Source organism: Zonotrichia leucophrys, chromosome 2 (genome assembly GCF_028769735.1).
Source record: "Zonotrichia leucophrys gambelii isolate GWCS_2022_RI chromosome 2, RI_Zleu_2.0, whole genome shotgun sequence".
NCBI classification, from domain to species: domain Eukaryota; kingdom Metazoa; phylum Chordata; class Aves; order Passeriformes; family Passerellidae; genus Zonotrichia; species Zonotrichia leucophrys.
Genome location: NC_088171.1, coordinates 30898177 through 30913973, shown reverse-complemented (window position 1 = coordinate 30913973; position 15797 = coordinate 30898177). Strand labels below are relative to the sequence as shown.

General features: G+C 35.3%; 1 protein-coding gene across 2 annotated transcripts in view; it reads left to right on the top strand.

Annotated features, from left to right (window-relative positions):
- Positions 1-14775, top strand: part of SNX13 (sorting nexin 13) — a 65314-nt gene extending 50539 nt beyond the window's left edge. The window contains exons 18-26 of one of the 2 annotated variants that reach the window (XM_064704427.1): positions 1024-1196; positions 3660-3767; positions 4495-4605; positions 5924-6085; positions 7291-7362; positions 8233-8378; positions 10124-10192; positions 11325-11437; positions 11920-14775. In XM_064704427.1, coding sequence (XP_064560497.1) covers positions 1024-1196; positions 3660-3767; positions 4495-4605; positions 5924-6085; positions 7291-7362; positions 8233-8378; positions 10124-10192; positions 11325-11437; positions 11920-12167 — 1202 coding nt within the window. In that variant the 3' untranslated portion in view covers positions 12168-14775. The remainder of the gene's footprint in view (positions 1-1023; positions 1197-3659; positions 3768-4494; positions 4606-5923; positions 6086-7290; positions 7363-8232; positions 8379-10123; positions 10193-11324; positions 11438-11919) is intronic. The other variant, XM_064704428.1, reaches the window with a different exon arrangement.
- The last annotated feature ends 1022 nt before the right edge of the window (positions 14776-15797 follow it).

Genomic DNA, 15797 nt, shown 5'->3' with positions numbered 1-15797 from the left:
GGCAGCAGCTGCCACTATCCTAGAGGTGCTCTCTGGGTGCTTAGACAAAAGTATTATACTTCAGAGAAATCAAGACTGAAAGTACTACAGAGAATGGAATTGATGGTTTCTCAGAAGGATTGTATTTTATGCAGTGTGGGTGCATAGAAAAGTTCAGAGGCCTTGATTAAAAAATGTTTTCATTTAGCCACTGGAAAACTGTACATACTGGGTATTGGCTCAATAATTGGAAATACTGCATGTTGCCAATTTAAATGGTATGCAGTGTAAACAATAGTGGTTCTAGGTTATTCTCTAAATGAAATGGAAGGTTTTGAAACACTGTACTGGGAACATTTCTGTGAGGGAGGAATGTCCCAGAAAACTTTAATATTTAATGGAGATCAAAAAGATGTTTGCTTCTATTTCAGATAGCTATATGTGTTCTTTTTATTTATGAATTGACTTTTCCATACTGTGTGAGTGTGTGCACACACAGAGAATGCATTACATATATACGTACACATGTCTGTATATATATAGTTGACTAAAATAGCATGGGGAGTGTGTTTTATCCTAGAGTTAATAACTGAGTTAATAACAAACTCCTGATGCCAATAACAAAACTGAATGCTTGCAGCTTGCAATCATTGTCTTGTATGTGATTAGACTACTTTGCAGACTGGAATTTCTTCTGGTTTCACAGTTGTCTTTCACTCTCATCTTGAGTTCTTTAAGTTAAAATACCTTTTTTAAAAGTTCTATTTACTATTTAAAAGTTGAAAATTTTTCTTTTTATGTTTTGCATGTCATTGAAACCTGCCTAGCTTTAAAGCTGCTTAATCTCTATTTAAGTTTCCATAGTAAGTTTTGGAGGGTACTGTACAGTGTTTAAGTTAAAGGGATAGTTTAATCTTCTGCTTGCATGTCCATTTTTGTCTTTTAAGTCTGTCATTCCAGACATTTTTTCACTTCACATTTGTGTCCTTTCGTCTTCCTTCTTTCTGTTTGTTCCCTTTTTATTTTTGTTTTTAAAACTGCTAGTCTATGCTGACTCTGACCCATATGCTGTGGCAGGAGTGTGCAATGACCACGGCAAGACGTACGCCCTGTACGCCATCACCGTCCACCGGCGAAACGCAAACAACGAGGAGATGTGGAAGACGTACCGGCGCTACAGTGACTTCCACGACTTCCACATGAGGATCACTGAGCAGGTAAGCCATCCCATGAAAACCTTTACAGGTGCACTTTTCTGTAGTTTTGTAATTGGTGACTGTATGATTGCTCTTTGAAAACGAAATGGAACTTAAAAAGTTCCCCTCTTCCCACACGGCTTGATTTTACTTTAAATCTTTGTATGGAAGTGCTGTTGGTCTCCAAGAGAGTTAGTTATATTTGTCAGAGATTAAGAAATAAAAGCTGAGGTTGGGAAATAGGTATTTAGGTTTTAGGTGAATGTTAAGAATTGGTGGGGTTGCAAAAGGAAGAGCTGGTAGCACTTCACTATACTACTAGCAATCTGCCTTTTACTGCTGTACTTGTATTCTCAGACTCTTAACCCTCCTAAAATGAAAGAAGGAAGAAATAGAGAGTTGTAATTCACCAGCTGGTACAAAGTAAAACCTACTGACATGAAAAAAGGATGAAAACTTGGTGCTTTTAAATGGAGGCTGAAGTGCTTTTAAACCAAGCCTTTGGAGAAGTCAGATTTGACTGCATAACCTTTGAACTAGTCAGAAGTGTCAGATTATATCCCTTTACTCTGTTATTGAGTCATGAGAGTCTCTGAGAGTCATAGAGAACAAATCCTGTGCAGGTAAGTTAGCATTTTAAAGTTACAACAGCAATAAAAATTGAAAAGGCTTTATTAAAAAAGCAAACATGTTTAATACTTGGATTAATTAGAAATGAAGTCCGACTTTCCTTCGAATTTCTGATAGTCTTAGTGTGCTGTCAATAAATTTGAAATACCAATTTTTGTACTCCTTCAGATTGATTTTCTTAAATTAATTCAGTGTTTTGAAGAATTCTGGATCTTAGAGTGAATGAACATTCTGCTGATACAGGACAATCATTTAAAACTAACATAACTTCAAATGAGTAGAAATAAATAGCAAAAGCAAAGCTGTTCAAAATATGAAAGCACAACATTTCTGGTTGCTATGTCTGATTGAATTTACAGAGATAGAAATGTTAACCTAGAGCACTAAGATTGCAAAAAGTAAACAGATTTCTGTGATTCACTGTGGCATCTCAGATGTTCCCAACAGTTTTGCTCAGTCTTGACAAGAAAATAGACATTTTTACTGTCTTGTGTGGTTGTCTAAGACATTCTTATTGACATGTTAAGGGTAAAAGTTAGAATCACTGATTTAAAATTAGTAAGAAGATCAGGGACTTTTTTTCAGAGAAAATAGATAGTTGATATAAAATGGAATTGAAGTTAGCAGTTCAAAGTGTCTAAGGGATTTTGTTAGAGCACTGAGTAGATTCACACCAGTTCCTTTAGTGAGTCATGTAATAAATACCATTTGAAGTAGATACCTATGTTTAAAATAGAGGCTGTTAGTTGCTTATATTGCTTCTGGTTAGATCTAAGAGTCCAAATAAAAACTAGACCATCTTCTGTTCAGTTATTTTCCCATATGACCTGCTTGCAAGGGAATGGGATTTCTAAAGTTGTAAAGTGCTATTCTTTGGTGCTTCCTGCAGACTATAAATTTTATATGAGCTTTGTGGCCTTCGGAAGTTTAATGATGCAAGAGGAGATCTTGCAGGCACTGAATGGAATCCATATCTTTAAATCTGTAATGTTGTGGTCTTTTCTAAAGAGGAAAAGGATGCAACCTGTTTCCAGATTGTTTCTTAAAGCCTAGAATACTGTATGTTTCTCTCTTTACCACCTTAAGGGTATTATTTATAGGAAGTCTGCATTCTGTGTGGAGATAGTCCTGATTCTTCAAATTTTATTCTTGTAACTTTTTAATTTTTTGTGCATTTTACCAAATATATTCAGCCTTATTAAGTGTTAGGGCCTCTTCTTTCCCTTCTCCTTCCCTCAGACTGCCATTCTTCCTGCAAAACTAGATCAGGGTGCATGTCAACCATGTAGTGTCAAAGAGTACAGTGGCAATCACTGTCATTATCTAGAGAAAAGGCACAGATCATGACATAGAGAGCAAGTTGTGATAACCTGTGTGTAAACTGGGTGTTGCTATCTCTCCAGGGAGAAGAGCTTAATTATTTCCTTGATAGGCTTGATCTGGTTAGGAAAGGAGGGAGATTTTAGAAAGATTTACAAGTTCTCTTGGAAATCTTTACTCTTTATGTAGTCTTATAATTGTAGTAACTTCATTACAAATAATAATAATGGTAAATTTTGAGCCCAAGTATTTTGCACACTCTATTGGTTTGTATTTCAAAAGTGTACTTCAAAAGAGAGTTTCACAAGAAATTAAATTTTACCCTTGATAGTCTCCTGGGAATTTTCATGCATTTTTTATTGACACCATACCTCTCTCTTTGGCTTCTCCAAGAATTCTCAGTTCCAGGCATGATGCAGAATTCTTTTTGTCAGGTGTTAAATTATATATAAGAATAGGTTAATAGAATGTCCTTATATCTTCATACTTGAAACTCTTGAAAACAGAAAAAAAAATCTTCTCTTTTTTTTCTAGTTTGAAAACCTTGCAAATATACTAAAACTTCCTGGCAAAAAAACATTTAACAATATGGACAGAGAGTTTTTGGAAAAGAGGAAAAAAGACTTAAATGCTTATTTGCAGGTAAGCTGTTACTGGGTTTTTTCTAGCTCTGTGCTTGGAATGGTTTTTTCAGAGGTGGCTTGTCTTCGTGGTTTTTTCTTTTGTAAAAAAAAAAAAGATTGTGTTGTAGTTGGTACACAAAACTAAATAATATACCGTAAGAACTTGATACTGTCTCATAAGTTTGCATTTTCTTTGGTGTTTTGGTTTATTCTCAGCCAGTTCTGTCACAGCTTTTCTGAGCTGATGAGGTTCTAGATATTTTGGTTTTGAGCTTTATGCCATTGACCTTCTCCTGCTGACATGTTTGTGATGACTTTCTCTTGTGCTGCTGTGTAAGGATTTCAGTGGCACCCACTCCAGCAGCGTAGCAAATCACACAGTTCCTCTGCTCAGATAAGACCTGTATCACCCCAAACAAATTCAGCTGTCTTCCTTCATAGGGACTTTCTGGTCATTTAGCACTAAAATTTGTTGGCCAAGTCAATGAACATGTTAACAGTAAATAAATGAAGATGAGTAAAACACTGTAAAATGACTGTTTGATGATATTTTTCTGTGAGTTGCTATAATTACCATAGTGGTTAAAATTATGGTAATTACTAAGAAGCCCATTGTTTCCATCCTGAGACTACTTTAATGTTGGAATATAATTTAGGAATGAAAAAATATATTGCTACATGTGATGTCTTTGATTGTCTCTTGTTCGTTATGTATTAAAATAGATTTTAAAAATTATTTTACTCAGCTCTTGTTAAATCCTGAAATGATGAAAGCTTCTCCAGCTTTAGCCCATTATGTGTATGACTTCCTGGAGAATAAAGCCTACAGCAAAGGGAAGGGAGATTTTGCACGGAAGGTAAGAATGTTTTGTACAGTCAAGGGAACTTTAGAGCATTCATTAATGCAATGATTGCATTAAATAGACACGTTGAACTGATATTAAAGAACTATACAGCACTTTGAAAATCTTGCGAATGATGCTTGTTTTAAAACTTTCAGTGGCAAAGTATCTAAGGACATACAGAACCAAGAAATTACCATTTTTATAATAGGTGAATCTGTTTGTATGACAATAAAATAAACTTTTGAAATTGGACACAGTAAATTGCACTGAGACTGCTCTACTAGTCTAAAAGTGTGTTTGTTGCAAGTTGCTTTCTGTCAAACATCTGTGATTTTTTTTTTATGGTCTTATTCCTTCTGATTTCTTTTTTCAGTTCTTTACTCTGTATTTGCTGCTATTACCATTTGCTGCTTTCCACTCTTCAGCCCAAAACACAATTATGCATTTCCCTTCAAAAGCACCTGTTATGCATTTAGGTGTAACCATCCAGAGTCATTGCTCAAATTCAGAGCTCTGGGCTCAACATCCTTTTTGTTAAGCCACCAGAACTGTCTTCAGACAAGTGGTTCTTTGTTCCATTGACCAGTTTGTGTGAGCATCTGCTTTGCAAATGTAGCTATTTCTAAAGTTTTAGCAATTTAGATATAACAAGCATCTGCAACTCTATTGTCACCTCAAGTTACTGTCCTGTCTATATTCTTTAAATAATTAACAGTGAAATAGTTAAATATTTATCAAGGTTTTTATAATGACTAAGATGTGTTTTCCAGCTTACAAGATTCTTTATACGCATAACTTTTTAAAGGGCATCACTCTGGTATTTGTGCTTCTGTTTGGACTGAGTTCAGAGTATATACCAAAAGAAAAATTGTAACAGTTTCTGTGAATCTACTTTATGTTTTTAATTATACTTGCCATGATACATACTATTGCAGTGCTGTTTAGAAGAGGCATGTTGTAAAGATGAAGAGTTGAAAGCAGAATTGAAACATCTGGAAGTAGAAAGCTTGGAAGGGAGAAATGGTATTGAATGGAGAAGAAAAGGAAAATAAATTTAAGCTAAGAAAAGCCAAGGGATGGGAAATGAAAATGACTCAGGAAAACACATCTGTTGAAAGATGTAAATAGCTGCAGTAGGGCTGTAACAAATGAGAAATAGAAATGGAAGTAAAATTAGAGCTGTATTCTGCGTTCTGTAATGAAGCTAAGTAATTTGAGTTGTAAGAACAACTATTATGTTATTGCTCTCTGTGTCATGTTTCTCATAGTTTAATAATATGCTGGTGTCCTCATAGATTATACAATTCTGGTTAAACATCTTCCCCTTCAGATGGATACGTTTGTAAATCCACTGCGTAACTCTATGAGAAACGTATCAAATGCAGTCAAGTCTATCCCTGACAGCCTGGCAGAGGGAATGACTAAAATGTCAGACAACATGGGTAAAATGTCAGAGAGATTGGGACAAGACATAAAGCAATCATTTTTCAAGGTAAGAAAATACTGGTGGTTAATACATACTAGTAAATTAACAGAAGAGTCACTATTGGCTCGCTGAAACTAATGTTATATAGAATCAAGTCATTAAACAGAAGACCAATCTGTTTTGTACCTGCACCTTTTAATAAGGTTAAGCAGTGATTTTACTGCAAAAATGGAGGTCTTTGCAATTAAGTAACATGTTTTAAGATGGCATCTACAGACTGCTACAGTTCTCCACTTAGTTCAGTGAAGTAACTTGAGAAGAACATGAGATTCATGGCTTATTTTTTAACTAACTGTTCTCAGTCAGCTAATTTCCTGCATCTGCTGTTTTTGCTAGGGAAAAAAAACCCATATATTTTGAAGCTTAGAATAAGGAGATAGCCTCTTTTCTGCCTATTCCTTGCTGAATTCTGGTTTGAATTAATTTTTTTTCCCTGTCTTTACTGCCATCTTCCCTTATTTCTTACATTTATAAAACATAATACTTTAGGGGTGAGGAGTACCTTGATGTGCAGTTTGGAAGTCCTATGAAAATAGTTAAATAGTTATGTTCAGACCATGTTCATCTTCCCTTCGTTTCTCTGGTGTTCCTCTTTCTGTGTGTAGCTGTAGGGTCTGTGATCAGGGGTTGTTCCATCTTGTGCTATATATGGCAGATGTAGAACTGCAACTGAGATGGGTGAATTAATCCTTAAATCATGAAAGGGAATAATAAATTGGGACCTGGGGAGATATGTGAGGTTTCTTAATTACTTGCAGGGCAAAATTACTGTCTCTGGACTTGATCATTGCTAGTAACTTCCCTGGTGTGTGACTAGCAAAAGAGTTGCAGCTGTACTTGCTGGGAATCCTGTGACTAGGCAGGAGTTAAGATCAGGAAGAGATATCAAAAGAAATATCAGTCTCTTATAAGAGTTTTCAAGTATTTTTCAGGTGAAGCACTAGGCACTGGACAAATTAGATGTGAAAGTCTTAAAGATGTTGATAGTTTTGGTAGCTATACAGAAATATATGCAGACTTGGTTTTTGGTTTTGGAAGGTGAAAGAGCTGCTGTTACTTATCCACAGCTGTGTATATATTAGTTTGCAGTTACTTTTGACCAAATGTTGTTGTTTTATATTTTCATAATCAGACTGCTTATGAATTTTTTCTGATTTGTTCATACTCAAAAGTATTTTTTTCTTTCATTAACATAGTCTTTTTTATTGTAGGTGCCACCTCTGATGCAGAAAACCTATTCAGATCCTGACCATTGCCGTGTTGCAGCACCAATTGATGACAACGTGAGTCTGACATTTGTCCTTTCAAAGCTGACACCTCTAAAACCAAACAAATGAGTTACTTATTCTGCACTGAGTTACACTTCTGTTCTTTTCTGACACTATACCAGGCACTTCAAAGCAATTCTAAGCTTTTTAAAAAGAAATTTGCACACTTCCTCTTAAAAATTACCATGTTTGCTAGCACTGGAATGGTTTGTACAACATTGGAATAACTGTGAAGAGTGCATGTGCTATTGTTTCTGTGTTTTATGGCTGGGGGTTTCATTTTTTTGGGCGTTTTTCTCTTCTCCCTCCAACATATTTTTTGTAAACCAATCTGTGTAACATAATCTGCTAAAAAAGTAAAATTATGATATTTTTCTTAATCTTCAAGCATAAAAGCACAGGATAGTGATGCCGGTTACAATGGTGTCTAAATAAAAAGCAGTTCATTGCAGTGAAATGTCACTGTTTTTGGCATCCATAAGAAAATGGTGCCCAAGAAAATCTCCTTCCTGAGTTTTTGTGTAAGGCAGCTGGAAGCACAGCAACCAGGAAGAGATCAGGGATGAGGTCTCTCTTTAGGACATACTTACATATACTAATTTTATTCAACTTCTGTAATAACTGTTGACTTTTGATATAGCTGCTTCTTGTCATATTTTAAAAATTCAGTGTATGTGATTTTATATTTAATGTTCAGTCCTTCTTTGCTACTATGATGTTACAGAGGATTTAGGGAAGATTTCATATTACAGTAAAATATAGAGTAAAGTGTTTGTCATTGTTGTGCTTATACTGAAGTGTTTGACAGCTGAAGTAGCTTCTAAAACTGTAGCTTTCTTGAACTGAAATAAAAGTTTACTGTTTATTCTTTTACTTGGCGATCAGGTGGATGACAATATTCCGCTGAGAGTAATGCTTCTGCTTATGGATGAAGTCTTTGATTTAAAGGAGAGAAATCAGTGGTTAAGAAGAAATATAAAAAATCTGCTTCAGCAACTTATTAGAGCAACATATGGTGACACAATTAATAGGTACTGCTTTTCTTCTATAGAGCAATCATGTATGTGAGACTGTACAGTATCTGTCTATACATCCTTCTTGGTAATACTAAACTATTGTGCTTTAAATCTGCATGCATTTCTTCTTGGAGAAAATCAGTTAACTGAGTGCAAACGTGATATAAAATGGAGATAAACATAAAATATTATTGAAAGAAAAATTCCAGTAACTCTTAAAGTCAGAGAACTTAAAAAACAGATTTCACATGTAGGAGTTCATATTTCTGTGAATGTAACTTAATATTTATGCTTTTTGCCCTGTTTCACCACTATATCTTTTTTTATTAATATTATTTATTACTTTTTGCACTATTTCTGCTTACATCTCTTTCATGCCACAAATGATACATTGACACTTTCAAATTATGTGAACCATACTGAGTTACTGTGTAAAGTTTTTGCTCTCACACTTAAAAGATGGAAGGGGGGAAGCAGAAGGATTCCTATGGAGTCTGTTTCGGCTGCTCCATGTTCTTTGTACTTCACATGTACACTTATCCATGCAAATGCAAAGACAGTTAATGGTGCTAATTAAGTAATATTTCTTGCCCTCAGCTGAGAAATATACAGTTTCCAGGCTTGCCTCCTAATAATTTGTTTCTGAAATGTGAGAAAATATAAACAACAACAAATTCTAGGTACAGGTTTGGAACTGCATTGTTACTTTTACTTTAGTACCGTGAATCAAAAATTTAATTTCTAGATGGTGAGAAATAGCTTCCTATTACTTTTTTTCAGGACATTCCTCACTGTGTCATTTCTTTTTACCCTTCACAATTATATTTGTGATGTTTTCATCATCACTGTTAAACATACAGACTTGTGGTAGCAGTAATGAGGTAACTATGTGGTAAAGTAGCCCAGGGTTTTTCTCAAGTAATTCCTTTTGGCCAGTTGAAAACTGTCTTGAGAACTGTACTTCTAAGAACATGCTGCCCTGTTGAACAACTCTTTCCAGATTGTAGTATAAGCAACAGTTTCTGCACAGGCTGCTGCTTCCTTATTGCAGAGATGTCTGTAGTGTAGTACTAGTCTGCTTCTGCATTTAGAGCCATTTCCAGTACTCATGGCTTCTTCTGGTCAGCAGTCATACCTTGTCCTGGCAGGTTCTTGGGATTTAGTAGCATTCTGCAGAAAAATAATCTTTTTCTGTTTCTTAGAAAACTAAATTCAAATTTTGGTTGGGGAAAAAGTCCTGGGATTGTGGTGATACACAGATGCATATATCATTTCTGTAAGCATCCTAGATTTGGATATAGAGCATGGGTTGGTGACTGAAGGCCTGATGAATTATCAGTCTGTATTTCCTGTTAAGTATTGTGAAGTAACAGTACATATTGCAGCAAGTATTTTGAGATTCTGATTTTGCTTATGGAAGCAGAACCTAAGAGTACTCCATGAAAAATGTGGAGTGCTCTCCAAGCAAACCAGTTAGCTAAGGCTGATGGGAGATGCAACAGCAGCTTTGCAGCCAACTTCATTATTGTATATTTACCAAAAAAGAAAAAAGTTTTAGCTTTAGGGAGTGATCAGTGAGCTTAGATTTTTATCTTGAGAATCAGTGTTTGCCTTCCTATTGTGCAGTATTATAGAACCTACTTACAGAGTTGGAGAAAGTTAAAATTATACTTTGTTTTCCCTAGAATGCTCATTAAATGCTTCACTTATGGGTTGTCTGCTTTAAAAATTAAACAAGAGACTTGTTGCTTTTGTTTTAGAAAAATAGTTGATCATGTTGATTGGATGACATCTCCTGAGCAAGTAGCAGATGCAGTAAAACGCTTCAGGTATGTCTTTTATCCCAGATGTTAAATACAAAGCACTCACCAATTGATGTCTAATATCTGTATGTCTTCCTTCTCCTCTTACATGAGGAAATCATTATTCTTCAGAATGCATTTGGATCATACACTGCTTTTTACATGTAAAGTGAGAGAAAGCAGTTGTCACATGGAAAAGACATTTCTTAAAAACTCTTTTAAAGACTTCTCATCTACCTTAAAAACTTATTTGTCAACCCCGTCTGGAAGAGCTTAGAAATTTCATAATTTATCACTGTAGTGATGTAATGTCTTATTTGCCTTAGTGAAGGCATGTACGTGCCTTGCTTTTAAAGGCAAACAATTAGTGCTAAAAGAGCCCTGGCTCCAAGATGATGTTTCACTTTGGAAAGATACAATGGAACTAAAGTCTGAATTTGAAGCTACCAATTTCCTAAAAGTTTTAATGGCTTCTAAATTGGTGTTGAGAAAGTGTTACACACTTTTTTTTCTTTCAGTATAGTTTGGGGTTTTTTTTGCTGGGGTGAAAGTCAAAGTAGGGTAATTTATTCTCCAAAGGATCATACTTTAAAAGTGTACTGTTATTCTTTGATTAAACTGTAATGCATACTTTTTATTCAGAAAAGAAAATGTCTTTCACTAAGGCAGCATATCTTATCAGAGGCATGTCTTTTGCATTGGACTTTTGACTACACTGAAACTATTTCTTCTCAGCTTTAGCTTGTTGAAAAGCTAACTGCTGGTGTCAAAATTTTGATGAAGCAATTAATAGACCTGGAATCTCAGTAGCAATAAAGCCTGGTAAAAGCAAGGCTTAGGTTTATTTTATGTTAGAACTATGTGGTTTTTGAACGGTTTTGATTTGAATTGTTTTATTAAAATGTCATTTCTTCTGATCCCTATACTAAAAAAGTATATGGTACCTCCTGATAGGTTGAGTATATTGTACTACTTGCTTTTGATTTCTTGATTGTCTTTATCAGTCTTCATTTTCTTTTTCTCTTCTGATATTTGAAGTGTGTGTTAGGTTGTGCAAATTACTTTCTTACATTTATTTTATGAGATAGCCTTGAGAGATTTAAAAGAGCTTTTCGCTTGATAATGTTAATGTATTTTGACAGATTTGCTTTTATTACAGAGACGCTTTTTGGCCCAACGGCATTTTAGCAGAAACTGTTCCACGAAGGGACAAAGCTATTAGAATGAGAACAAGAGTGGCAGGGAAAACCAAATTGCTGGAGGTAATGCCAGGTAAGTGACTCTGGGATTAAAGCCTAATGATCCATATGATATATTGTTACTGAAATTAATGTCAGTATTCTTGTTGGTTGTTTTAAGTACTGTAAAGAAACCTTGATATATGAACTGTATTTAAATAAAAAGGTTTCTGATTATTAAAGCATCGGACATTTTCACGTGTACTGTCAATAATTCTCTTAGAGCTGCCCCAATATTAAGTTTCTAGAGGATTAAGTTGTACCTGAAGTGGGTATATTCCAAACCAGTACGATTTCTTGCAAACATGGTTTCCACATGTATAGGGTAAGAGTGAAGTCATTTTCAGAAATGCTCTCTTCTGTAAGAGAGCTCCTCATTTAGTCATGTTGTGTAGAGGTACTGTTACCTCGAATTTCAGGCTGCATGGTTTGAAAGACTGAATATTCAGTTTAAGTTTGTTGTTAACATGGAAGCAGAATTTAGCTTAAACTTCTGTGTGACTTCTGTTTTTGTAGATGAACTGAAGCACATCATAGGCGCTGAGACTACACGGAAAGGCATTCTTCGGGTCTTCGAAATGTTCCAGCATAGCCAGCTGAATAAGAGAATGGTGTATGTGTTTCTGGAGAGATTCCTAGAAACCTTATTTCCACAAAATAAGTTCCCTGAGCTGTTCCACAAACTGCATTCAAGGTCAAAGCAAATGCAGAGATATAAGCAGAGACTACACTCTACTCAAGCGCCTTCTTTACAGAAAAGGTGACACTTCAAATCCATTAAGCTGGTGTTTGTTTGTCCAGGATTAATTACTTGGGCAGATTCTCTGGGGCTTCAAACTCACATGCCATCATTTCTGCACCAGTCTTTTAGTGTCACATAGATTATTAATGCATCTGTAAGACCTGTGGATCTTCTCATCTTCACTTGTAGTTCAACCACGACCAGAATGGTTTGTGTGTCTTAAATGATTTGGTGCGTCTTCATGCAACATTGGGAAGAAAACTGGCCCAGTATATCAGAATGCTGATCCCTTCCGTTCCTGAGTCGATGTTTTGCCAGCAATGCAAAGTGCCAGACTGTTCAAGTAAAGCACAACTATGGTGATACAATTGAAGAAAAGGGTGTTTTGGCACTGGGAGATGGTGCAATGTGTGAGAGTCAGGTGGAATTGTTCGGCATTACAAGTGTTGAGGCTCTGTAGGGCTATCTTAACATTCCTGTAAAGGCTGAATTAACCAGGAAAGCAGTCTGTGGAATAGCAGGTTAGTAGGAGCAGGGAGAATAGCTAGAGCCCCATCGTAAAAGTACATTTATTGAATAAAAGTGGAGGTAAGGTGGCTTTTATGCCACATTTGCATCACCTTTCATATTTTGAAAATTAAACTAACCTTATACCTAATGGGAGTTTTAGTAAAAGCAGAGGTGCAGTAGAAACAAACCCTTTATTCTGATTATTCTGTAGCGTTTAAAGGCCATATGCTGCTCTTACAGCACCTGGCATACATTTTGCATGTAACTTCAGTGGAGAAGGAGCATCATATTTATGTTCAATTGGTCTATTGGAACATAAGTCCAGTTGGTAGTTGTAGAAGGAAAGGAGTGTATGTTTCGAAGAGGATAGATATTGTGTTAGAAGAGGAGAAGTTGCACTAAGACACAGTTTACACACAACTCCCCACTAAAATCTGGAGCATTTTTGGGATGTGAAAGAACTATGTCCTACTTAATTGAAAGATTCCTTATCTTTTAGTGTGTAAGCCTCGTATGGAAAAATGTTAAGAATTACTTGGTTCCTCACAGGTAAAAGATTTCATTAGTCATATGCAAACACTTGGAAATCTCTGAATGCATCTCAGTGTATATATGAAAATAAAAAGGAAATAAAACTACAATATTTTTTTAAATAATTTTTTTATTTTTTGCATAGTGTAAAATTTTAATAAAAATTTGACATCAAGGCCCCACATCCATCTGTTTAGTTTCATGGAAGAAGTTCTGTCCGATTAAAAATACAGTAACATTTGAATAATCCTGTTTGGCCACAGCATATCTCAGTTTGTGTTTTCTTTTTCATAGTCCCCGACTGTTTGAGCACTATCTTGAGTGAATAGAAGGTAATCTTTTAGAGTCCCTTTTTTTTCTGAACACTAAACACAGGGTAAACACAGTTATGGGTCAAGGATCCTTGTTGTAATTTGTGTCTTAATGGGAGCAAATGGTCCTTTTATGCAAGAGAGAAACATAGACCTTTGATGAAAGCGTTCTGAGACAAGATAGAAGGCTCTCAAAGGACCTCGTTAAATTGACTGACACTTCTATATAGATGATTTTTCTCACGGACTCTATTAATGAAATGTAGCCTTTTATCATACTACTTAATGATGATCATATTGTACTGTTAACATTCTCATACAGTATGCATGGGCTCAAGTGCACTTGTTTTTTTCTTTATTGCAGAACTAAATGCTGTAAATTAAATCCCTTTCTTTTGTAATCTTTAGGAAGACAACTTGGTAAATATAGAAGAACCCCTCTCCCTTCCTCTCTGCAGGTTCTGTGGAAGTGTGATGGTTAAATGCTTTTGAATTTAACAAAATTCTTGAGTTCTGTGTGAAGTAATCAACATAGCCAGCTCCTATTGTTTACATGCCTGTATCTTCCTCTGTCAGGGTGCTCATGCATAACTGATATCTGACTGATGAAAGATCATTCAGCAGTTGTTCTTGGTGATACAGTAAATATCTCATTAATCCTACCAACTCTTAATTTCTGTCTTTTAAGTCACTGAATTTGTTAAGCAGTATGAAAGTGGGAAGTTCAAATACTGTTTTGTCAAATCTGTGGAACCTTTTATCTATCTGTAGGTACCATGAAAAATTTCATCAGGATAGTGATAATATACAAATTTGGATTTTTGTTATTATTTAATTATCTGGTACATCTCTGTACAAAAATAAAATAATATCTCTAGGAATGTGAACTAAACATAATACACCATACTTACTAGACGTTTTATTTAATGAATTTATTACATATACCTATACACACATTTATATAGGCATGTGTGCATACGTATATATGTATTGAAGTTTTGTCTTCTGTATTTAATTACAGAATGTGGCTTCCTAATTCAGTGGTGCCTGTTGGCTGGCAAGAACCATCAGAAATGAGCACTTTTTATTAAAGCAAGTTTGTATGTATCTTTCTTTAAAAGGTTTTCCTGTCGACAATTTGAAGTACCCACGCTGTCAACCCATGCAGCCTATTATCCTAGGAAGTCTCCAAAACTGAATGTTAATAAACAGCACTTAAGTGTCTGGGTGTATCTTCTGGCCTTTAGGTGCTGTGACTGGCCGCTGAAAATAGTGCCACTGTCAACAAATGCACTTGTTTTAGCCTTAATTATTTTTAAGAGAAAATAAGCAATTGAATTTTTCATTTGGTTCATCCTCAAGCTTGTGCTGCTGGTGTTTGCTAGAACTAAAACAGTTAATTTTAAGTGCTACCAGAATGTGTACCAAAATGAAACTATATAAATTCCACAATCTAAATTTTAATTTTGTGCAATATTTTCATTTAATGCATGTGTATTTGAATAGCTGTAAAATAAATGAATTTTTAATGTTCTGAAGTCTAGGTTAAAAATGTCTTCTCAGGTGAACAATTCTGCATTCTGTTGTTACTTTAGTTTATTTAAGGACTTGTTTTAAAAGTCTTACTTGTTACTCCTTTGTTAATTCCTTTGTTCTCAATGATCCTTGCTCTCCTGAGCAAAGCTCATGTATTACAAGGGAAGAATCTGAAGAACACATCTCATAAACTCATAGAGCTGTTATAAATTACTTGTGCATATCATTGTACAGTAAGTGTCAGCTGTGTGCCTAATTGTTCTATTGATGCTTTTCCCCTCCCCTCCCCCTCCTCTCGTTTCTGTAACAAAGAATGAACATGAAATGGACTGCCATGGTCACTTCTACTGAATGGCAGAGGACTCTGAATTTTTTTTGGAGTTTGCATTTATGTTCTGTCCAATAGAAAGCTAAAAAATTACACTAATAAAGTATTAACAGGAATAGTGTGAGTCTCCATTTATTTTTCAAATAACTTTCTCATAGCAGGTACGAAAGGTCGCTAAAGATAAAACTATTACTGTTTAAATAAAACAACCATTCTGTGAATTTTTTTTAATGTTTTATAAACTGGGTTTGCTTCCAACAAAATAATCTCTACATTCATTTTTGACCAGTGTTTGCAGAGAGTCCTGTGTTCAAAAGAAGCAGAAACAATGGCATTGTATGATGTAAGAGGGGTTTATATTGCAGGTTTTTTAAATCTTCGGCTCTTTCCCCCTGGGTTTATTTTTGCAGCAGCTGGGTCTACCATGGGATCACAA